At 37.1% G+C, this 25919-nt stretch overlaps 1 protein-coding gene across 1 annotated transcript in view; it reads left to right on the top strand.

The window, feature by feature from the left end:
* The window catches only part of PHKB (phosphorylase kinase regulatory subunit beta), a gene marked incomplete at both ends in the record, with an annotated part of 81269 nt that extends 57294 nt beyond the window's left edge, over nt 1-23975 (top strand). Inside the window, 15 exons of the mRNA XM_082005490.1 lie at nt 1530-1613; nt 2050-2154; nt 3000-3082; nt 3163-3253; nt 5627-5688; nt 5776-5938; nt 6787-6868; nt 9459-9516; nt 11277-11367; nt 12655-12857; nt 16383-16517; nt 19540-19669; nt 20077-20184; nt 21357-21497; nt 23838-23975. Coding sequence (XP_081861616.1) covers nt 1530-1613; nt 2050-2154; nt 3000-3082; nt 3163-3253; nt 5627-5688; nt 5776-5938; nt 6787-6868; nt 9459-9516; nt 11277-11367; nt 12655-12857; nt 16383-16517; nt 19540-19669; nt 20077-20184; nt 21357-21497; nt 23838-23975 — 1674 coding nt within the window. The remainder of the gene's footprint in view (nt 1-1529; nt 1614-2049; nt 2155-2999; nt 3083-3162; nt 3254-5626; nt 5689-5775; nt 5939-6786; nt 6869-9458; nt 9517-11276; nt 11368-12654; nt 12858-16382; nt 16518-19539; nt 19670-20076; nt 20185-21356; nt 21498-23837) is intronic.
* Nucleotides 23976-25919: the final 1944 nt, after the last annotated feature.

Below are 25919 nucleotides of genomic sequence, written 5' to 3'. Positions count from 1 at the left end.
AAAAAGGGGTTCAATGTTCTTTTGGGTTTTTTATGCATAGATGGGTTATTTAACGCTGTTAATGTTTTGATGTCTCCATTCCTTTCCCACTTGGATATGGTTACTTAGTCTAGATGAACAGGTGATACAGGTAATTTTGTTTATTTTATATCTAGTTCTTGGTATTGATGCAGAAACATAGGCAGTATCAGGAAGGCCCAAAGCTGGCAGCAGTAAAAAGCTACTGAGTGTAATGTTTGTTCAAATGTTCACTTTTATTTGCTTCTGAATTATCTTCCTAGAACATAAAAAATGATGGAGCTTAGGACAATGTTCTGAATTCTGAATGTTCTGAAGTTTTAGTAATGGTGGGGTTTCTTACCTAAAACAGCCCAAATAAGGAAAAAATTATACCTTTCAGTCTGGTTTAATAGAAACGTTTATACTGTCTTGTTCACAGCTTAGTTGTTTGTTTGGTTTTTTTTAATGGTTTTATTGTCATACACTGTAATAAATGAAGATTATTTCTTTAATATGCAAGTTTTACAAAATTTTATCAATTGCAGTAATACTAGGTATGCATAACTTACATCAAATATGAATCAAGCAATGAATAATGTGGTAATTTCCTCTTGCTTCTGTTTTTGATGCAGGCCTTTACTAAAATTAGAATAAAGATCTTTAAAGAGTTCCTATATTACTCTTTTACCTTTGTAGCCAGATAGGAAAAGCATTGCAGAAGGCAAAATTGGCCAGACAATAAATGCAAATGATTCTTTAGAAAATATGTCTCAATGAGCAATTAGAAGATTTTTAAAATATTTTAATTACATAATTAGAAAAATAATAGGAGTAAGACCTAATATAGGAAGCAGTAAGTTTTAGTTGAATTTTGAAACTATGGAGATAGGCAGGACTCTAGTGCTTTGCCCAAACCCGAAGTTGCACCTGTGTGTCCTAACCAGGATCCTACCCCGCGCTCCTGCTTCCCCTTAAGGAAGACATCTCTTTTTAATGTAAACCAATATTAACTCTATTTTAACCTTCATGATTAAGGTGAAGTCCTTCATCCTCCCAAAATTATTATTAGAAGGAGGGAAGGGGAACTGTTAGACCACATCTGCACAGATGTGGACTGTTAGACCACATCACGTCCGCCAGAAGTGATGTGCGTTACAGTGGAATGAAGTCAGGGAGCAGACTGCTTGTGTCTTGTCTTCTTGCATCTTGTGTTTCTTGCTTCAATTAAATAGTTGATTTCTCTTTGCTGTAAAGATACCTGTTGTTAGCAAAAGAATTAATTGCGGTCTTTGAATGGTACATTTACTAAATCTAGTGTGCTTTCATTTTATTGATTGTTGATATATAGATGTATGTTCCAAAAAACAAACGTGGGGTGGGTGGGAACCCAATAGAAACAATGACCACATTTTCTGAATCTTGTTTTCTAATGAGAGCAAAATGCACACAGCTTTCTATGTTTTCTAAGCAGGGGCATAAGAAAGGCTTGGATCTAGCTTTCCCTCAGTTTTCATGATTCTTTCTCACAGGCTTACTTCCATTTGGGAGTCAATGACAAATTGGGATTATCTGGAAGACCAGACAGGCCTATAGGATGCCTTGGAACATCAAAGGTTGTTGCCAGAAATGGTTTTGTTATTGATACACATTTCAGATAAACATTGAATTAGTCTCTGAATTATTTTAAATAGAATTGAAATGTAATTTTATTTTATGCATGTATCTTATTTTGAAGTCCTGGTAATGTGTTTTGCTATTACGGATGTGTGTGCTCAGTCTTACTACTAAACTGTTGTATGTCTCCTAGACATCCAGTTACAGCAGTACTTGGCCAAAACAGGCTGAATGGTGGAGAAGCGAACTGCGTTAACTGAAGTAGAATGTAGATCTGCATACCTAATGAAAGAGTACCTAAAAATAGATTTATAGATTTTTATCTTAAATTGATTATTAATTTAATAGTTTCAACACACTTTTTTTCCTTTTCTGCTACTTCAGTGCTTAAAATATTTTATGGAAAAGATTAATGGAAGCTTTTTCTCTCAACAGATTTATCGAATCCTGGGAAAGACTGTAGTTTGCTACTCTATCATTTTTGATCTAAGTGATTTCTACATGTCTCAGGATGTTATGATGTTGATTGATGACATTAAGGTATTTATCTGTAACTTTTCCTTTAAGAAACTGACAAAAATAGAGTCTGTAGAAGAAGAAATGGTGAAGTTGGATAAAATAGAAGGCTGAACAGGGAACGCTGTGTAGTGTGTATTCTTCTAAAATAAACTCAGTTTATGCTGGAAAGTGTATTAAGATGAATATCCTATCAGCCCGGTGGGGGTTCTAGTGAGTACCTCTACCTGACAAAAAAACTCACCCAAAGTGGTTGGGAATGCTGTAGTGCAGCAAGCAAATTGTCGTTTTTTTCTTTGGGAAAACAAACATTCTTGCCTGAAAAGAGGAACGAGACTGGTCCGCTTAAGGGAAATATGAAAGCCTCACCCGGAGGAAATAGTACTTGACTTTCCACAAATACAAAAAATTGCCTCCTCCCCTCACTTCCAGGCAGGCAGCAGCGCAAAGCCTACCCACCCAGTCCCCTCTGCTTGAGCGGCTGCATGCAGTGCATAGCAGCTGGCGGCGGCTGTTCGCGCTAGTGGCTGCGGCTCAAGCCCCGCGTTCCCACACACGCTTACTGCGTCGGCACGGGTAGGTCAGTGCACCGCACTCTGCTGAGTGGTCGAGCCAGCGATCAATAGATACGCTAGGAGTATTTTCAGAAAACTTGTGAAATAGTGCTTGAAAGCAGCTTCTGTTCTTCGAAGAAACCTGTTAGTGGTTTGTTAGCTGTTTTTTTGATCTGTTGGGTTTTTCAGCACTGTTATTTTAAGGTAGCTCTTCTAGTATCTTGTACTGTGTATTCTGGTAGCTTGTGCTTGTGTGGGGTTTTTGGTTGGTTTTTTTTTAATTTTTTTGTGACTAATGTATTATTTCTTATCTAGAATGCGCTGCAGTTCATTAAGCAGTACTGGAAAATGCATGGTCGTCCACTGTTTGTCGTACTTATCCGTGAAGACAATATAAGGTAGAGAAAGATAAAATAATCATTTGCCATGTGGTGTTTACCTAACTGCAAGGTTAATGGAGTTCTGTTTCAAATTTCAGAGGGAGCAGATTCAATCCAATACTAGATATGCTGGCAGCCTTTCGAAAGGGAATTGTTGGAGGAGTGAAAGTTCACGTTGACAGAGTACAGGTATGCTGTGTTTCCTGAATGTTGTGTTCTTACCTCCTACTACTGGTATGTGCATTCTTCCCACCTGTGTTTTTCACGTGACTCGAAAGTCTTTTATTTATTATCATAAAATTAAGGAGTCAAGACCCAAGACATTCGGTACAGTTTTTGTTTTATCTCAAAAGTAACATGGCGTTGTTTTAATTCCTTTTGATGAGTCTTTTGAAAGTGATAATCTTCATCGAGGATTTTCAGAAGGGAGAAGGGTTTTTTTTTATGTTTAGCAATCTTGTGAAATTACCACCACAGGACAAATCTACCATGTCAAGCACTCAGGGATTGCTTTTGACGAGATAATCAACAACCTGGGGAAAAAAAAGTTGCTTCACATGTATTAAAATTCTTAGAAGAACTACAGTCTAGTTTTAACATCTTTGCTGTTTGAATTGATCTTAAAGCAAGAACGTTATTTCATTAAAACTTGAAAATTACCAAGTCAGGTGCTGGTTTAGATACTTGTATGTGCTAGTTCATCTTAGTTTACACCTACTGAAGGACCCCTCTTTTCGTAAGAGAGAAGACCAAAGACACAGTTATGATTTCTTGTTCCCTAGAACGTCATGAATTCGTCAAAGAGCTGGGTCATTTTTAAATCACCTATTCATAGCTGTAGTCGTTTAAGATACCCTTGTAATCCTCCAAGTAGTCTGTATTTCTACTGGTCATATGTAGGTCATGTAGCCTCTCCTGTTACCATCAACTTCTACACCAAATGCCATTGCTGTCCATGGAAAACCTTGCGTTTCTCTACAGTGTTGGTTTGTGGGTTTTTTTTTGGGGGGGGGGGGGGGTGTTTGGTTTTTTTTTTTAATTTAACTGCAAGGACTTTCTTGGCTTACGTTTTATTAAACTGGCATATTACCAGGCAAAAAGTTTCTCAATCTACATAACATGTCCTTATTTTAAGCACTGCACTGTTACAGTCATCAGGGAGTGAACTTCCCCTTCTACACTCAGTCACCATCTGGAAAGATTTTTTTTTTAATAAGTATTGAAGTGTTTAAGATGTTGACAGTCATCAGTGTTTGCTTTATTTGTTATCCATTAAAAACAATGGTAAAAATAAAAACAAATGTTTATTTGGCTTTCAGGCCAAGGGTAGATGTTGGTGATCAGTGCCTTTCCTGGTGGAATGTGGTACACTTTCTCCATCAGTTTAACTATAGTCCCTGAATCTTACTTCACAGTTGTCACATTTTGGAAACAGTCTTGTCTCACTATGGGGGAGGATTTCGGAAAAGAACAAAGGACCTGTCTAATTCATGGTGCTTTCTTAAATAATTCATCTATTCCAACAAAATATATATTGAATTTTTTGGATTGCATTCAGCTGCTTCATTTAGATGCGTATGTGTAAACATGCGTAGAGATAGAATGTGTGTCACTCATTGGGGGAATGCTCTTTTTTTGGTGAAATCTACAAAATCTCATTTCACTTAAAAATGTGTACTTAGACTTGTATCTCTCTTCTGATTTTTCACCTTTGTGTTGTCATCCTGTGTTCAAGCAGATACGCAAGTCAAAGAATAAATGAGACTAGCAATAAAAGCAACCCAGGTTTTCTTGTATTTCAGTCATCTCACAGTGTAACAGATCAGTATTTTACCTGCAACTTGTGTACAATGAAAATGGAATTTAGAAGTTCACAATACACTAATAAGAACCATCAAAAAGCAGTCTTGAAAATGCTGTAGCACAATATATTTCCTCTGGCAGTATAGAAATAGGGAATTCATATAAATTTGGAGTGAATGAATTGTGAGGACTGATCAGATAAATGCAACATTGAATTTCAGGTAAGTAACATTCTGAGACAGAATATTTCATAGCTGCATTTGATGTGCAAACTTAGGGCAGCCACGCTTGGATTAAGGAATGACTAGGGAGTGGGAAACGCTGTTATGTTGTGTTTTCCTGTAACATCACTGGGACTGGCAGGAAAACCACCAACCTTTGGAGATCCCCGAAATAAGGAGCATTATGATCCAGAGCACGGGTATCCTGCAGGACTCAGGAATGCAGGAGACTCAGGGGTTTTCATCAGACCTGGGGTGGGCAGGGCAGGGCAGGACACATTGCTTGATTAAGCCATATGTTGCAGGCAAAAGAACAGCAGAGTGCCAGCAAAAAAGAGACAGCAGCCTCAAGAGACTTGCAGTGTCTCGAGAAAGCTTAAGAAAGAGGAAAAATACTCTTTGAGTGTAAAAATACTTGGAACTGTAAAGAAACTATCTCAGTAGAAACCACCAGCAATATACTGAGATAAAAAGACAACTATATAGTTATGTACATTTCTGCATTTTTAATTTTTTTTTTTTCAAATTTTCATTTCAGACATTAATATCTGGAGCAGTTGTTGAACAACTTGACTTCCTAAGAATCACTGAAACAGAAGAGTAAGGCTATGTGTAAATAATAACGATGAAGTATTCGATAATGAAAATATTTTCTGAACTATGAAGAAATTAAATATTATTTTTCAGGGCTCCTGTATTTAAGAGTTTGGAGGAGTTGGATCTTCCAAAACACTCAAAAGTCAAGAGACAGTCTAGTACTCCAAATGCATCTGAACTTGAGCAGCAACCAGATGTAAATATTAATGACTGGAAAAACAAGTCAACATATGAGATCCTGCAGAAACTTAATGTAAGAGAACTTGATAAAAATACAGTGTAACTTCATTCTCATGAAATGAGAGATTGTGTGCTGGTATTCTTTTTAACAGCAGCCTACTTAGATCAACATGATTAATGTCATGGTTCAATGTTAATGATCTAGCTAGTAAGATAAAATGTCTGACTCAATGATCTTAAAAGTCTTTTCCAACCTAAATGATCCTATGAGTCTATGTTCCTCTTCATATTCAGGGAATCTTCCTCTTGACAGTCCTTCGTCTTCACAGAACTTTCCGGCCCTTCATGCTGCAATTGCTGGCTTCAGCTACCCAAATCTTCTCCTGGTAATAAATGACCATCTAAAAAGTACAAACAGATATTTTATTGCTAGACTAAAATTCAGAAGACTTCAACAGCTGGTGTTCACTCTGATAGACTGGTAACTTCTTAACGATACCAAGGGAAAGTTCCAATCTGGCTGTTTTTTTCCCTCTAGCAGAAAACTACCAGTGACTGTTTCTAAAGCCAGTGTTCAACAGGAACACACCAAGTATTCTGCTTGGTTCCCTATGTCGTGACAAGTATTTCTGCTGGAAATGACAGGACCCAAGAGCAGAAAATCAGGAACTACCTGAGGCCAAATTATTACAACTTAATCTGAACCCTGGAGAAGCCTCTGCAAGCAGCAGTGAAAAGGATACACAGGGTGTGAAGTAGCTGTGAAGGCTCCTTAAAAATTAGATTTCTTGACTACTTTTTTTTCTTATTAAGCCAAAAGAGGCTCTTTTTTCACTTGAAATTTTTAATAGCTGTTCTGGTTTTGCTTCACTGAAAATCTGAAGGCTATTTGTAGTTATGTTGTTGCTGGCTTTTTTTAAGGACTGCAATTGCCTGGCAAGTCAAGCATTACTCTCGAGTATATTGCTTAAAAGGGAAGGACCGAATTTTATCACCAAGGAAGGTAAGAGCCGCTTTCTTTTGACTATTCTGAGCATTTCAGAAAGCAGCTGTACGTTTAGTTGTAATGGACGTGAATAATGGCCATGCATGCAGGCAGTTGTGTAGCTATTTTCTTTGCCATTTAAAGCAATTTCTGCATTAAATGGGACATGCAAATTCATAGTGTGGTGGGGAATGAGCTGCTAAATCTATAACTCTCTTTTAGATTGTAGGCAGATGCTGTATCTGCTTCTAATTTTGAACACATAGATATTAAAAAATAGGGGATTTGACCTTGTATAGAAAACTGAAGACAAGTTTGTGTGTCTCTAACATTTAGTGTGAAATGTGTGAAGCTTTATATGGAATCTTTATTTTACTTTTATGTAATCGGACTAATTTGGTACATCCGTGAATCTTGCTCTACTCTAATTTTGTATTATGGCTTTGTATTAGAGCATAGGGTTCAAATTAATGTAAAATAATTCAGAAGAGGCTACTAAGGCTTGTGGCTGTTGTGCTGCAAGGTTTGGTGGTTTGGTGTTTTTTTTGCCAAAGACTGCTTATTAGCTGCCTGTGTATATACGAAGACGCCTCAGAAAAAGAAGAATGTTAAGATCAAATCATATTCTCTTACTTAATCCTCAAGCAGTGTTGTAACTTACCACCTCATGTTACAAGCCCTGCTTCATAATTTTGATAGAGGACAGATGATGTCCTTGTGACGAAGAGTTGTCATTTTGGCATAAATATACATTATATCTGTTGTCCATTACCTTTTTAATATAGCAATACTGTGTAAAGTGGTATAGAATTCATTGGCTGATACCCAGTGCATTGCTGAAATACCATGTGAATCCAAAGTCACGGTCGGAATCTGTGCGTTGGGCACGCGCAACCTCTGAAGCAGGAGGCCTTTTCGCAACTGTTACCCATACTGTTGTCAGGCTCTGAGAGCCTCAGCAGCCTTTCTTAGTTCTTTGTAGGTTGTGTCCTCCTTTGCTCTGGAAGCAACTTGAGGCAGACTTCCTGACCTCTGTCAGCAACCAGCAAAAGTCGCTTTTGACCATTAGAGCATGATGACCAACTTAAAAACTCTCTTAAACCATTTAGGTCAAAGAAATACTGTCGTGCCTCCGACTGTTCAGAGCTAACTCATATAGATCTTTTTGTGCCATCCAATATGAAACTGCAGATGATGATAACCTTTTTAATATGCAGCTTGCATTAAACAGTCTGAGTCACTGACTAAAGTTCCTGTCCTCCTACAACTGGAGATTACTGAGACTGACATTAAATGATCACACAATCGATAAAACATCAATCTAAAAATAAAAGCTGAAGAACCTTGGGTGTTCCAGCTGACAGGCACAGGCTATGATTTTGTGAGTCAACTTCCACTACCCCTGTTGTTATAGATGAACTTACTGTTCACCAGTTAAGTGCCTGACACAAAAAACACTGCCATTGCATCTGAGCGTTAAAAATCTATAAACTAAATGAGGTCTAAATAATGGAATGTTTGTCACCATTTTTACCTTTTACATAATGAGTGGTCCCCACTTGACCCCTGCACAATTGAAGAGATGTCAGCATAGCAAGTTGATGCGCTATGATCAACTACAAGCTGACAAAAAAAGGGTATCTGTTGTTCTGATTAATGTACTTCATGCCTTCTCTGAATCCTGGACTACCTACTTTGACTTAGCAGCGGTGCTCTTCCCACTTCCTCCCCTCTCTTTTTTAGGTCATGTCTGTACAGTTTAATATGCCAATACTTCACAAAATGTTCTTTGGTTCTAGCACACAGAAAGTCAGCTTGGAGAGGGAGAGTAGTAAAGCAGTGACATAATGTCTTGCGTATCTGTCCAATATCCCCTGTTGTACTTTGCAACGCTGATAGGAGTGCTGTAATGCACCCGATGACCAAAGCTAGCTCACGTAGTCACTTGGGTATCATTGTGGGAACCTTACTGTGGTTATTCAGGGCAGAGCGGCAAAGCAGTGAAAGACCCTCCCTTTCACACTCGCCCAAATTCCTGCAAAATGGAAGACTGGCATCCCACATGATCAACCTGGTGATGTATTGTTCATATACAAATTTGGGTATCAGCTATTACAAACTTTGTCCAACCCCAGCATCCCTTCAGTGAATGACACTGTCGAGCATAAGCCTTCCCTGCTGCTTCCTCTAGGTTTTAGCTCAACGATGAGGCAAGGCAGTGGAGAGAGTATCTACATGCTGTATCCAAAAGATGATCTGCAGTTTAAGGATGTACCTTATGATGGGGATATACCTTTATAGGCCAAATCTGTATGTAGATTAATTCTCCCCAGTATATTGCAACAATAGGTGATATCCTAAGTCTCATTATAGCATATGCAGCAAATTTAGCTGAAATTTGGTTTGGCTTCTTGCACAACAACATACAACTAGACGATAGGGGACTTGATGGCATCTAAATTTTAGATGCTAAGCACAATAGGTAAGTGCTTTACTAAAGCTGATTCAGAATTAACTGATCTCATCAAATTTACCTTATTGCTGTTAAATGAAAACCTGTACATCTTTTTTGCTTGTGTTTTGTTTTTTGTTTTTTAAATGCTTTTAGGTACTGTTGCTGAGCATATTGAAAGAATCTATAGACGAGCCGGCAGCAAAAAGCTCTGGTTTGTATACGTATATCATGTTCCTTTTGGTTTACACCACTTTTTTTCCCTTAATGTGTTTATAGAGAGTAAAGCTGGATCCTTACGCACCTAAAGGGGGCGGAGGGGAAAGAAAAAGCTTTACTGACAAAATTGTGTTGGTTCATTGCAGCTGAAGATCTGGTCTACAATGCTTTTAAAAAAAAAAAAGAATTACAATTTTCTTACCGTTTTGTTCTGAAATACAAGAGTATTAAGCTGGTTTTGCTGTGAGTGCTATTGCCGATGTACAGTTCTCACTGAATTCAAATAACAGGAAAAGAATACTAACATTCTTACTTCTTACAGGGCATGATAAAATATTATCAATAGCTTTCTGTAGCAAGGCTGGTGATCAAATATAGATCGGTTAAGCTGATACACTTATGCAGTTTGTTTATTGCCCTGAAATAATTTACTTTGAGCCTGACTTTGTCACAATAACTTTGAAAGGTTTCAGCAAGTAGATTGGTATTGACATGTTGTTGATTAATTTCTTTGCCCTGAAGCTCAGTAGAAATTTCATTTCTTTTTATCAAAGAAATGAGTTAAGCCTGTCCTGAATTCTATTCTCTCACTCTGTAAATATAAAAACTGTTTTTCATTTTTCATTTTAGTCGGTTCATACAGTTAAATAGGCCTTTGCCAATAAGAAGTTAGAACCAAAATACCTTGGTGGTATTTGTTGTAAAGAGTAAAAACCAGAGGATTTTTAGAAACAAAATATGTAAACTGTTTTTCATTTCTTTTCCATGATTGCCATGTGACATACATATAGGTTGGTGTTGCGCTACAGTGCTGCATTTGCACAGAAATTTTCTTCTTCTATAACCCCCCATATTACTACTTTACTGGTACATGGGAAGCAGGTAACGTGCCCAGAGGTCTGAAATGGAGCTCTGTGAGACTTTTTTTTTTTTTTGCTTATTTGCATTTTGATAGTATCAGCTAATGCATTTTTTAGATGCTTTGCTCTTGATCTTAAGAAGTGCATAGCAGTTTTCACAGGAATCGACATCAACTGTTTGAATTTTTTACTAACACTATATAGACTATTCCAACTCACTTCATTATCTTTGTGGATAAAAGATTCTGAGTAGCCTCAAAGTCTGTGCTAGAAAAGCTCAAGTACAGGTTGAAGTTTGTATTTTGTCAGGAAATTATTATTAAAAATATTTATATCTTTAACCATCAACTGGATATATGAAAAAATGTTTTTCTTAGAAGTTACAGCTAGTTTTTAACCTAGCAGTTTACACAAGTCTCTTCTTTTCACAATACAGATGCAAAATATTATCTCAGCATGGAAAACAAAACAAAGCCTTGGTGTTACGTGTTGTACTTTCTCTTGCAAAATCTTTCTAACTCTTCCTTAAATAGACTTAAAAAATTACCAAGGTTATCTTGCAAAATAATGAAAATGTCACAGAAGAGAAGGTGGCATCTCTTACCTTGTCTGTTTTCAAGATGCTGCTGAGAAAAAAGCGACAAGCTTCTTATGGAGCTGGTAGTTTAATGAGTTCTAACTAAATTTATTTTTGATCCCTTAGCCACTATCTAGACTAAAAAATGAAAATCCATAGAAGATTACATAAAATCTGATCCAAATTCTACTTTGTAACTAATGTATGTATTTACTGAGTTAATTTTGGCATCTCTGCTGTGGCAGACTTCAAACTTACATATGAATTCATTAAACTAGCTTTGATATGTAGTGGGTTTGCTCTGTTTTCTGCCCTCAGGTCTGTTGTGCGCTTCGCAGCAAGTCTTTTAGGTAAACTAGTGGACAGCCTTGCACCATCTATTACTAATGTTTTAGTTCAGGGCAAGCAGGTAAGTCTTTATTCCTCAGAAATGCATTAAGGAATGATAACAGAGAAACTAAATAAATGGGCGTTTTAATTTTGAAGGCCTCTGCTTCTTTTAAAAGTACCAAATGGCTTAAAAAAATCCATACTGAAGCAGCAAAATCCAGAGAAAATAAAGATGTATTGAATACCTGCATATACTATATGCTAATAAATTTACTTTAATGACAGGACAATTCTGGGAAGACAGTTCAGTGTCTAGATAAGAAGGGAAGAGGCATGATTTACATAACTCCTTAGATTTTATATATATGCCCTCTTACGCCACAGAAATAGATGGAGTCAAGTAATATAGCCCTAAGGAAGATGTAGCCACTCTCTCTGTAATTGAGTGTAAGACCACAGATGAGTAGCAGTTGAGCAGAAAGTCTTTCAGGATTTTAGTTTTCTGTTCCAAACAAAGTTGAATCATCAAAGTGTTGTCTTCCTTTCCTGAGGACTTTTTCTTTCCTTCCAGCACAATAATTTTAATAAAGTTCCTGAAGAGCTGTTTTGAAATGATAGTAATTGAATATTATGTATTTTTGTATTAAAATAAGTATATACTTACCTATAATAATATAATATCTGTGTATACTTAGCTGTATGCAATGCTATTATGACAGGGTCATCTTTGTCTTACTCCAGACTAAAGTCTGGGTATGTGCTTCTGGCGCTACAAAGCTATAGAGGAAGCTGCATCTGCATGCGGCATGATTTGTAGCTGTTTATTTTCAACTTTTTAACCTAACCTGCCTTTACTGATCCCTTTTTACAAGAGAAAAAATAATGTTGCTCTGTTTTACTGACAGAAGATTAAAAGGAAATTAGATTTTTAATAAAAAATCATTTTTTTGTGGTTAAACAATCCAGTGCCAGCAATATATTTTCTTAAAATGAAAGCTGCTAGCTTTCAGGATGCTGTTAGAAATAAGAAAACAAAACTATGAATTTAATTCTGAATTTCAAGTGAGCTCCACAGGTGAAATGTCAGAAATCAAAGACTACCTAAACCTAGTGCACAGTCAAAAGTACAGGCAGTTTTGAAACCAAAGCAGTGGCTTCATTTGTAAAATGTGGTCTTTAGTGAATGTTGTTATTTTAACAGCATCCAACTAACGGTATTAACAAGCATCAGTCACTGATGTAAAATTATTTTTTATTGTGGCATTTTAACAAGAAAAGCAGAGTTCATGAAGCCTTGTTTCTGAATTGCTTCTGCTGTGCTTTTATTCCTGTCCATAGCTTCTGAATTGTTTTCAATATACCGTAGGTGACACTTGGAGCTTTTGGCCAAGAGGAAGAAGTTATTTCTAATCCCTTATCCCCAGCAGTGATTAAGAACATCATCTATGAAAAATGTCATTTACAAGATGAAAGAGAAGCCGTAGTTCAGCAGGAACTTGTCATACATATTGGCTGGATCATCTCAAATTCACCTGAACTTTTCAGTGGCATGCTGAAGATACGGATTGGGTCAGTAAAGTATCTATTGGTGTTCTTACTGCTAGTATTGCAGGGGAACGTACGCGCTTCAGAGACTGTTACTACATTGCAAAAATGTTTTTATAAGATGATGCAGCAAAACTTGTATGCTTCAGTTTTACATTTCTAGGAAGCCTGCTTTAAATTAGCGTGCCAAAAATGGGTACACAACTAATCTCAAATTTGCCAGTCAACAGCGTAGAGTGGAGGAGGGGCAGTCCTTGTAATAGCCCATTTGAAGCGTTCCTACAGCTAATACATTGAACTATAGGAATTTTTCAAAGCTGCATCCCTCTCATGTTAGGGCTTTAAACTCAAAAACAGTGTAGCCAGGTTAGATGCATTCCATATAGCAAATGAGCAATGGCACGTGTGCTGCCTCCCACTCACCCTGTCCTGCTGGCAGCCAACACGGAGGCCGTGACCAGCTGGCTGGCCTGTGCGTAGCACCGGCAGAGACACAGTGAGTCTCCGTTAGCAAGGCAGTGGGTTCGGTTTTATATTGCAACTGGCCTCATATCCACACATGAAATAATGAAGTATGCACTCAAGTGTATTGGTGGGGCTCCTGAGACAGTTCTCTACCTGGCAGCAGACACAGAGCACACTGGGTGCCATCCAGAGTTTCCCAGTTGCAGAGTGGAAACAACGTCTGCTCACAGTTCACGCTCTGTGCACAGGCAGCAAGGCATCTCTACAGCAGTCTTTTTATCGTGTGCTAGGCACAGGTGTGCTGTGCATGCTTAAGGCTGGTAATTAGCACAAATTTCATTACTGGTAAACAGGTGATGTGGACAGAGTCCTAGAAGCATAATGGATTGCACCAAACGGAATGTTGGTTCTTCCTTTACAGGCCCCACAGGTAAGGCAGATGCTGCTGCCTGCCCGCCTATCAGGCAAGTTAGAGGGACAGGGCCAGAGGCTAGGGCTGTTCTGAGCTGGCAGGGAGGATAGAGAGGGCAGCAAGAGCTTTCACTGTCAGAGACTGTCAGGACTTGAGGAAGGTGGAGGGAAAAGGGCAGTCCAGGATTAAGGCTCCTGGATGAGGCCTTTAAAAGCTCTTTGCTCACTTCAGCAGTCACCTATGTCATGTAGATTTGGGGCAAAGGGGAGAGACTGCATAAACGCCATAAGCTGGGAAGGATGCAGCATGAATTTTCTTCTCTTCTGAAACCACACAATTCTCCAAGTCAACACATGCTTCTAGTTGCATTCTCTGGTTTCTAGTAAGATGCCGAGCTCATAATATGGCCTTCTCTAAACCAGTCTTAGAAGTCTGACAATAATGAGCAACAAATTCCCTGTGAACAGTGTTTCGAAGTACTTAAACTATTCAGAGTTTCAGCACAATGATCAGCCTAAAAAGACAGCTTGTTCTTTTAGAATGTTGTCTGTAATGGGGACTTTAGGTAATAAAAGCCCTCTGCAGCTCAAATCTATTTACCATTACAGCTTTTCCTAAAATATTTTGGGGCACCAAGGTATACTTCTGATACTCAGTGAATCTGAGTATCTGGTATCTGGCGTAACAAAGACATTGTTCAAGAGCAATTCTCTACACAAAAGTACTTAACAGCTGTGGTAAAGAAAAACCTGACTTGTCCTATAAGGTCATGTTGCTAAAAATGTCTTTTTGTTCTTCAAAAAGCCCCAAAACACCCCCTCAACTGAATAGCAGCCCTGTTGCAGACACACACAACATTTCTTGAATGTTCATCAGCTACATAGTTGTCCAATTCTATACCAAGTATGTTAGGCTAAGCTATACGTATCTTAGGAAGTGCAAACATGAATCAAGTTTAAAACATCGTTTACCTACTGGATTCTTCTATTAAGTTCTTTGATAAGGTGACCTACAAATAGTCTGTGCAGTCTATCATATTCCATGGCGGCTGCATTTACTTTGCTATCTACAGAAATTAATTATTTTTTCACATTTAGGAAATGACAGATGCATTTGAATAAGCACTTCTTTGAAGAGGCCAGGTGCTAGTGACTGGGATTTACAGAATTAGTGAGCATGCTTTAAAATTAGAACTTAAATGTTCCATCTTCCATGTTTTTTTCACACAGAAAAGAGTGTTTCGGCACTGGAGGTAGACACCAGCAGTCTTTTTTCTAGCACACCAGATTCATGCTTTCCCTTTAGTAGTACATTCCAGTAGTTAGAAAACCAAAACCTTTTCAAATCACCTGTACCAAATTTAACTGCAGGTACATCTATCCTTTGGCACTTAAATATCTATTTTGTACCTTCTACAGATCCATGTTACTCCTCTTTCCTCCACTTCCTCATCCTCTGTAGCTAATCCTTTTTTCAGGTTTTTTTTCTTTCTTCCAAGGTTAATGCTAGAGATTCAATTTCCTTTATTTCAGCGTTATCACCCACTTCAGTGAGCAAAATTAACCTTCTCGCAGAAACACCATTCCAGTTTGATAATGATTTGATTTAGTGTCTGGTTATTGATTTGTTTTCAGGGTTTCATGTTGAAATAGATCAAGTTCCTGACAGCCCTATTACTGTAAAAACCTCCAACCAACTGACTTCTGCCCACCTCTTACCAGTGAAGAGGTCAGTAGGAAGGTCCACTCTTGACTTTGCTATGTTTTGTAGGCCACTGCAAAGAGAAAATACCAGTGAATCACTTGCACACAGATATATTTGAGTCATACTGAAAAAAGAAATTATTCCTACGCCAGCTGTGTTTGTTAATCTTAGCAGCAACACGAAGGGCACTATTCACCCACTAAAATAGTGTGTTCTGGATAACATAGTATGTCCATGTTGCCTAATATTCTCTTGTTTCTTGCACCTTCAAGAACAGTCCTAGAAGCCTGAAATTTAAAGCAACATTGAATCATTGGCCTAACATCTCAGAATTCTGCGTAGTTACCAAGAATTCTTCAGAAAAGATTGTGATTTAAGAACTTGCAAAGTTCTGCCTCTCTGATACCTAAGTCTGAAAAATCTTCACTGTTGCTGTATTTTTATTTAATCAAATCTTTTCAAAAGGGAGTAGCAGAAGAAAAAAAAGTGTGATAGACTGCAAAAAGGAATTTCAAAGGCTAAAACTATAAATAAGCCCTGAAGTCTTTTTAAATGTACAATAATTTCATTTTTATGTGGTTTTTTTAAACTCATCAGCAAAATGCATATACTGTCAAAGCATACTTTTGAGTAGGAATTTAACATCACAAGGCAGGTAAATGTTTGTCTTAATGAACGTGGGATATAGGGGAATATGTAGTCAAATATATCTTCCTTATGAAAAACATGCTGTACAACCCATTTGTTAAAATTTATGCATTATCCCTTTCAGTTTGTATCATATTGCAGACACACAGAAAATCTGAGTAAATTCTGTAATATGGTAAGAATAGCGGATATTTTATGCATGTCCAGACAGCCAAATAGCAGCATCATGTGGAATTCTTATGAGCTATTTTATTAGACTAATTTTTCCTCTTGGGAAACTTTGTATTAAATTAATAAATGTATTCCTCCCTTTACTTCAGGTGGATTATCCATGCTATGAAGTATGAACTGAAGATCCGTGCTGGAGATATGCCAGCCAAGGACTTATACCAGATGTCCCCTAGTGAAGTGAAGCAGCTTCTGCTGGATATTCTTCAGCCACAGCAGCAGGGGAGGTAATGAGATATGTGGGCTTGTGGCATCTATTTTCATTCATAATAGGCCGTTCAAGTAATTTTTGTTTCTGAAATACTTCGTACACATCTGAAATCACCAGGCATTTGCAATCAGTAATGTACTTACTTAAGGAAAGGTAGCAAAAATGCACTTTTTCATTCTTTCACCTGTGTCCAGGTTCTACAATTGTTTCTTTTATATTGCAGCTTCCTTTTTCAGCTTTATCTCTGTGGAAGACTTACTTTATAGCAGTAATCTCTACTACTCTACTTCACGTACTTTGGCAGGAATGTGAAGCATTACATTCTTTGATGTGGGGAAAGGAGCCAAACAATTACTCGATACAGTCTCCTTAAGTAACTTGCAAGAACAGTTTGTCTGCTGTTCAGTGCCCTCTTCCTTCTAGATTATTATATGAATTAAGAACATATGGTCTCTGGAATTCTCAAGAGGTAGCTGTGCTGTGTGATTCTTGTAATCTTTTCTCCAGGCTGTAACCAGTTGCCAAAAAGAGCATTCATCTTGATATAAAGTGTGCAAGACAAAAGTTTAAATTGCAGTATTTCCACTTAAACTATCTTGGTAAGAGTAAAGTCAAAAATCCTCCTGTAGCTTTTACTTCTGGTTAAGTTAGATTAAACTCGGGCAAATAATATGGCTGATATATTCCATAGTCCTTGACTGAATGGATGATGGCCTTTCCTCTCAACAAAGAGGAAATACACCACATCATACTACTTCTGTTCCTGCTTAATTCAAAACACATTCTATTTTTTTTCCCCTGCTCTATAATGCCAGAGAAACAAGCTCCTTAAATCGGTGTCAGCTTTCTCTTACCTAATTTGTATGATGTAGAATCTCTCAGTCCCACTGACTATGTATTCGGTATCTCCCACATGCTTTTCAGTGTCTTTGTTGTGGTTGTTAATATGTGCTGTTAGTTCCTGTCTCTACTTATGTTGACATTGACATTATTCCTCTAAAACCTTAGCAGAACAACCCTAGGTTTCTCTTTGCGCATCTTCCATTAAATATTATGCTCTTGAGGAAACAATTTGGTCAATCACAGTAAGCAATTCAAGCACCATCCTTCATTACAGATCTTAACTGAGCTGTCACAGTGCCTTCTGGTTTTGATTCCTTTAACATATCATAGTTGCGTCAGCAAAGAGCCCTCTGGTTGATTTTCTGATGACCAAGATTCCTTTTGGGGGGTTATCAGAGTACAAAAGCTAGCCAGCATATCCTTCAAAACTTCCTATCTTTTAACTTTTTCCTGCACAGTACTCCTAGCTCATTTTTCCTTACCCATTAGTGACTTGTTTTTAAAAGTTCTCTTCCTGCCAGGAAGTACAGAATGTTGTCTTCTTGCATTTTCTTCCTGTGACAGTTTTTCCTACTGTTGTGATTTTTAGAAGAAATCTCTCCCTACTGTGATACCATATATCGCTGCCAATTAATTCGTCATGCATTAAGGGCTAGCAGTATACTTCCCTCCCTAACAGTCTCTCCAAGTTTTCACAGAGGGTAAAATTTTTGCAATTTTCCTACCTCTTACACTGGGCTCCAGGATATGATACCGTATAGGTACCTATCTTTCTGTATCTTGCCAACAGAGTGCAGACTTCCACAGCTACTCTTTTTGATCTATTTATGTAGGTGACAAGACTGCGAGTAGACTTTTTAAAATGGAGCATTATTCTTTTAATGGTCCTAACAGTTAGAAAACGCACTTTGCTCATACAATTTACAGGACTCTCTTCCTTACCGTAGTAATTTAGAGAGGTTGGAGTATTTTGACATCTTCAAATGCTTCTTTCTGTGTATTAAGAAAACAACCTTTTATTCCTATCACAACTTGTCTTTTTCTTTTCATGAATATTTTTTTTGTCCTAGTCCAAGGACAAAGCTGTGCAGAGAATGAGATCGAATGGTCATAGCAGGCACAAGTTTTTGGCAGTTAGATGTTTTATTGAGAAGTGATTTATGAGACCTTTTTTCTTAATTTGTCATGTTAATCCAATACAGTTCTACAGGAGAAAACCCACTGCATATTGGCTTGATCCTGGCAGTGGTAGAGTAATTAGAAGCCAATAGCAAGTCAGTGGCAGCTATTGTATCACAAGTGCTTTAAAGCCTTAACTTTAAATATCTCCTTTGTTCTCATAAGGCATATCCCAATTACCTACAGCTCAAACCTGTTCAGAAGATCCACCACTTAGTGAAACTTCCCCCTGCTTCTTTTAAAAAAACAAAACAAAACAACACTGTCTTTGCTTGATCTTCTAGTGTAGCTGGGAGCTACACTAAGAAACTGAAGAAAAGTGTAAGAACACATATGGAGTTGTCCGAATTAGATTTCGCTTTTCGGGTCTTATCTCAGAAGGAATTCTCACCATTCCTCCAGCATTTAAGGTTAAGGTTTTTCAATGTAAGATCTCTTTTATTTCATCAGGCATGCTAATGGGGTATTTAAATTAGAATGATAGGTGTTTCTAATACATTATTTGTTGCATTTTGTATTTTCTAGATGCAGAATTTCTTTGGGCTGTATTTATATAATGAATTGGTTTGCCTATTGTAGTATGATAAAACAAATTTAAATACTATAGTTAATACTGTGTTTTTCCAGCATGTATAAATTTGACTCTCATAGGTGTCACACAGTGACTTCTGTTTTCTGCATGTTTTAGTTGACGGTGACTTCAATTGATCAGACATGATGAATTCAGCCTACTACTGTTGCTGTACTGCACTGGATAGATTTCACAGTTAATTCTTTTCCTGCAGTGACATTAGGCACAAACACACACATAACATTCTAACCTCTACATGCTGAGCATCTTAATTTTCTTTCCTTTAGAGCGTAACTTACCAGAAAGCACAACCTATACTGTATATGCATCATTAATACGTATTTGATGTCACTGCTTACCCTACTGGCCTACACCTTTGAACATGGCTTGGTTCTGCATCTGTAACGGTTTTTGACTTCATGTTCTCAATTTTCTTTATCCACAGAGGCTGGCTAAACCGAAGACAGATAGATGGTTCTCTCAATCGAACGCCTGCTGGATTCTATGATCGGGTGTGGCAGATCTTGGAGAGAACCCCTAATGGTTTAATAGTGGCAGGGAAATTTTTACCACAGGTAAAACCGGCGGAGATGCTCAGTTATTTCTGCTCTACCTGGCTGTTAATCATGAATTACTTTATCATTAATGTCTATTTTATGCCATAATGTATTACTTAAGGTAATCTGTTCCTGTTGTTTTGGGGTTTTTTTAATTATTTTCAAGTTTTCTTTTTGATTCTGAATACAATAGAATTAGATTAGAGCGGAAGTCAGTTATTTCTATTAAAACACATTTATAAAAGCGTAAGTCTGGAAGACTCTTTTCAAGGCATGGACTCCGAAATCTGCTCCCTTTTTGATCCTACAGTGGTTGTATTTCTTAGTTGAGTATTATTTATTCAACAAGCAAATAATCTCTACCCTGGGGGTCATTTTGATTAAATGCAAATGATCTTTCAGTGAAAGTATTATTTGTTTTTCAGCAACCAACCTTATCGGATATGACGATGTATGAAATGAATTTTTCCCTTCTAGTAGAAGATATGCTGCAAAATATTGACCAGCCGGAATACAGGCAAATTATTGTAGAGGTCTGTGGCCTACAATGAATGAAATTTTAAAATAAACATGAGTATGTTACAGCTTAAAAGAAAAAAAAATCCAAGGCTCAAATATTTGAAGAAGTAACATTTTAAGTATAAACACTTGCTTTGGTGGTTTCTTCATAGATTTTGTATGATAGAACAGGTTCTTGTTAACATGTTCAGAATAGACTAAGTTCTTGATATTCTTCCCCTTTAGCAAATAGATAAATGTTAATGACAGTGCCAATACAATTAGGTCACAGGGGGTGACAACTACTTAAGAATAATAATTCCAAAGTAGCTTCCTTTATGTTTTCTTATGCTTTCCAGTTTCCTTATGTTCCCATACCTAACAGTAAAGTAAGAGGCTATTTAAACTCCTTCCCCACTACTGCACATAATGTTTACTTTTTGAACAGATCAAAAGCATGTGTACCCTTGGTAACTTGACATCTGTGCTGTCAGCAGCCTTCACTGTTAGTTCCCAAGTAAAAAAACTTCCTCCACAGTAAAATAAATGCATCTCGCTTCTGGCTAACTACTACTGGTCATATGCTGCTTGCTGGAACATCCCCGATTTTTGCTAAAAGATAACACAACTAACAAAACCCAAAATGACCAATATAGACTCTACTACCCACTTGTAGTTATTATGGCAGGCCACTCATCATGTTCACCTTCCTATTTTAAACCTCTTTCATATATAAGGAATGTAAATTCTCTTGAACTGAAACTTTATTGGTGTCTATTGACTGGTTTTTATAAACTTTGTCATAGCATGATTATACAATTACACCATATCTGATTATGCCTCAAAAGATCAAATGCTGAGGGTCACTGTTTGCTGCTTTTCCATTGGCTGGGCACCAGCACTGGTCCAGCTACACAGTGAACAGAATAAACTGGAAAATACCTTCCCTGGCTCCCAGCAAAGTTAGATGTTAATGTCAATCATTTATGCAGTGCCCTTAACTAGACAGTCACCAGGAATTGTAACCTTTCACAAGAGCCTGCTTTTTCAGTGATTCTTTTATCAAAGTCAGAAATCTATTATCTGTAGCATTATTAAATGGCTTCCTGCTTGAAAGAGGCATATGTAACTATTAACAGTGCTTTTATGTAACCTGAATTTAAAAAAAATAAAATTTGAAGTCTTACAGTCTTTTTCTGCCTTCTAGTTGTTGATGGTTGTATCTGTTATTCTGGAGAGAAATCCTGAGCTAGAGTTCCAGGACAAAGTGGACTTGGACAAAGTGGTGCAAGAAGCATTTCATGACTTTCAGAAAGATCACAGCAGTTCAAAGGGAGCTGAAAAACAAGTGAGTAAAATACTAGTTTTCTAGAATTTACCATTCTGAGTGAAGTTTGTTACAAGTGTTAATTCTTTCCAGTTCAGAATAAAAAACCACAGTTGATAGGAGTTCAGAATGGAACACAAATAAGAAATGAATATACTGAAGTGCTGCCTAAGTCTGCCAAGAGCCTGTAAGCAGAGATAAAAGATGCACACTTATTCTATCGCTGAATTGCAAATTCAAACTGGTGTGGTAAGGAGAACACTCACAATGTTACATCGCTCTGAGGTGAGAGTCTGGGTAAAGCTGAAATAGCTGTAATACTCATTAAAGGGGAAAGAATTAATTAGGGGGGGGACACTAGGACAGAGAAGAGTTAAGAACAACAGAAAAGGAAAGAAAAAACTAAAGCCCAGCAAGGAATTGTGAATTTAGGATATTATGTACACAGATACTAAGACAAATTTAGTAACTGAAAGAACCAATATTGACAATACTAAGGTAAGAACATGAAATGCAAAACTGTTCCTAGCTACTGATTTTTTGTACTAGAGTTGCGTTCATTACCTAGCAAGCTTTTAATCTCTAAGGCTTAAAATCCAAATAAATAAAACTTGATCATGAAGTGGCTTTTAAGGTTTACTTCACTAGGATTTTAGGTTTTAAGCTTAGAAGACCTTTAAATAGTCTCGCTACAAGTTTTGGTGCCTCAAAGCTGTGACATTTTGTAATAAAGCCAGGTTCATTGAACTGGTTGAAGCAGGAAATAGGAGTAAAGCAGTGGGACAAGTCCCTGTGCTACCGAGGATGATCTTCCTCGCTCCGTCTGGCATTTTATTGTACACAATATATTCAGAGATATCTGTGCTAGCTCTGAATAATTTATTGATTCATAACATATTGATATGCAACAGCACTTCCTGTTGCTCTATTTAGCTCCTTTAAAAGATGAGGAAGGATATGCTCCTTAAGAATTCTTTCAAGAATTTCGAGGTTCACTTTTTTGCCACTACCTTTTGTAATAAGATTTGAAAGTATTTGAAATACCACATATCACCTTGCACAACACCTTTGTTTTTAAAGGGACACAGTTTTTTTGAAATAATGATTCTTTTGGCCTGCCAGTTTTGGAAGGTAATGACCCTGTGGTTGCAGCCATAGCAAAATCAGACTTTTGTCTGATCTGTATCATCCACACAAACAGCTATTAAGTGCCAGCTCTGCACAGTACCTTGAATGTGCTACTGACTTTTGTGACAAGCTGGAAATCCCTAATGGCTATAAACAGAAAGAAAAATTTTTATTGGTGCTGCCCTAGCCTCCATTAAAGTGATGGATTTTTTCCCAAGCCCAGATCTACTTAGAATGAGGCCTTTCTGCCTCTTAGAAAGCAAGCCCAACTCCTTACATTAAAATTTTCTGGAACCAGACTTTCCCATATTCCCAGGTATATGCCTGCTGGCAGTTAATTGTAGCCTATTTAAGATTGTTCTGATTATATTCTGTCTTAAGTTTTCCTAACAAACACTGCTAAAAGAACTCGAATTTGGCTGAGCTATGCTCTTCCATTAAACTGACTTGCAAATATTTTCAACTTTGTTAATTCCCTGTTAACATGTAATAAATGTCCAAAGTACTTTTATATCAAAATTACTGTTGTATAATTTTATGTCAAAATTACTCCAGCAATTTCAAACACACCCTAAAACTACAGAAATCTAATATTTTCACCACACAATCTCTGCCCTTGATTTAATAAAAGTAACCAGTTTCCTGAATTAGAGTTGAACCTTTACTACAGCAGCCAATATATAATTTGAGATTAAGCACATGTTTTGACATCATTAACTGTGCAGTGAAGGAAACCTATTTTGTTGATCTGATTAATGAATTACTTCATGGGCTACCTGTGGTTTGGTTCTTAGATTTAAAAAAAAAAAAAAGGTATTTCCCAAAGAAGTATTTTGTCAGTATCGCTACATATACACCTACAGACCTGGCTCACAAACATACTGTGATAGCACCGTAAGTTACTACATTGTTATCATCTTACTGCATGTTTTAAGAGAGCAGTTGTTCTGACACCTGTTACATCAAAAAAAAAAAATTAAGGTGGTGGTATCTGTACAGAATTGGAAAATTCGTAAAGAAATACATGCACTGCGCTTTACTACTCTGTTTTCCACATGTTCAGGTAAGCATATGTGGGCTATTTCTGCAAATTGAGTAGAATTACACTATAGCTTTAGAGTCTGAAAAATGCATCTGCATTTCTAACATACTTGTGATGTTCCTCTTGTTTGCCTCTGTTGGGCTGCTTTACATAATCAACATTAATGGCAACATCTTTTCCCTCTCCTGCAGAATGACATGACTGCTTTCTACAACACCCACCCAATTGGAAAAAAAGGAACATGCAGCTACTTGAGTAAGGCTGTGATCACTTTACTGCTGGAAGGGGAAGTGAAAGCAAGCAATGATGATCCTTGTACCGTTAGCTAAAGCCTGAAACACAACATAGGAATTCTTGCTTTATTTCGTGTTCTATGTATTTTTCATGCATATATTAAAATACTGTTTTGAAGAGTAACCCTGGCTAGTAATACCAATGCATACTATCCTTTGCTGAAAGAAGTGCCATTAAAGATGATACTAAGTGCCACCTAATTTCTTCCTTTCTCAACTATGCAGCATGAAACTGAGCACATGAAGCTAGTCCTATGATAGCTGCTCAAGTTGTATGGGATTGTGTTTATGATCTTAAATTACACATTTAACATAGTTGGTAACTTCAAGAGAAATGCAGTATGAGATTTTGTCTTTATACCTCTATTTATTTGTAATTGCAAACAAGTTTATTGTAAATTCTAAATGAAAATCAGAAAAATACTATAATTAACAAGTATACCAATCAGTGTGGAAATATGAAAATTGGATTTTTTAAAAATTCTACACACAAATTGGAGGTGAAGGTTAAATATTTGTTGTTCTTTAAAGTTTTTCTCTATCAGGTCAATTGACAGTGTACATTTAGGGTTGTCTTTTTTTTTTTTAATTTACCAGTTGATAACTTGATATACAGGTTTCATCTTAATAGAGAAACTTTTTATCTCTAGCAATAAATATCACTGCAGTTTCCCAGTTGTTGTTTAAACTTCTATAAGTTAACAGGGGAAACGTATAGTAGGTAACAAGATAAAAGTTTGTTTTAAAAAACAAAAGGCAAGCAAGCTGTATTTAAAATTATCATCAATGAAGAAAAAACTTTGTATTATGTTAAGCTATCAATGCATTAAAGAAGTCAAGGTACATTTATTTATCTCCTAAAGGTGTGAAAGCACTGTATGCTATATGCTTTATTTTGGTGAAATAATAAGAAGCAAATGCTTGTAAAAAAAACCTGTCAATAAAAACACTTTAAGTAAGTTACATGCAAAGACTCCTGTTGACCTTAGTGGAAGTCTTTAACATGCTACTGCTACCACCGTGGCCTCTTAAGCAGTACAAGATATACTAAAGCTTTAGAACTGGTCATTAAATATTTCGACTGTCAATACATATTGTTATTAAAGGGAGGTAGAGTTTAACTTGGAGATAAACTTGGAGATAGAGGGTAAAACTAACGGCAAAAGTGATGGAGTGAATCTGGGCACAAGAGGAGTATTTATTTGAACATACTTAGGCAATGGTTAGTATTTCCCTGGCTTACAGAACTTCCCCAGAAGTCACAGAATCAGTCCTTCTCAAACCAAAATGGTAGAAGAATTTGTTGTTGAAGGAGGACACTAAACCATTAACAAACCTCTTCTCAAATGATGTGGAGAATGAATGAGGTTTGAAAAGCTAATTTTGGGCTAGTGGAGTAGTGGTCCTACTGCTCTTCCTTGCTGTAATATATTTAATCATTCAAAGAATAGTGGACGGGTGGCAGCGGGGGGGAGACAGGGAAGAAACATACACTAGTTACGCACTGTTGGGCACATGACTGTAGCGTCTTAGTACATTTAATAGTAGAATGTTATCTGAGGGGCTGCAGCATTGCTCTAACTCTACCAAGAAGGCTACAATTAAACAGCAGAGTCTGTTGGCAGCAGTTCTAAATGTTGAATGAGCCACTAGTTTAAACAGCAATCCACCATATCCTCACAGATTTTAGTTCATTACTGCCTTGGGAGTTAGCAACTGCAATAATTTGTGGTTTGGTTTGTTGTTTTGTTTGTTGGGGTTTTTTTACTAAAAGACCAGCTGGTCATAGGTCAGTGATTACATAGGTAGCAAGCATGTCTATTTCTAGTGTTTTTAAAAGTACTCTTTAAAATTGATGCATCTCTCTTGCCATACAAGCACAGAACATAACTCTTGTCTACAAACTGTAAATCCTACTGAAAGGAAACAATCCTCTAAATAAAAAAATCAACAGATTACTCCAGGAGCCCTGGCATTTTG

The sequence above is a fragment of the Phaethon aethereus genome (assembly GCF_964289735.1).
Source record: "Phaethon aethereus genome assembly, chromosome: 13".
In the NCBI taxonomy this organism is placed as follows: Eukaryota; Metazoa; Chordata; class Aves; order Phaethontiformes; family Phaethontidae; genus Phaethon; species Phaethon aethereus.
The sequence above is the reverse complement of the archived record's forward strand: the minus strand, read 5'-3'. Positions and strand labels throughout refer to the sequence as shown.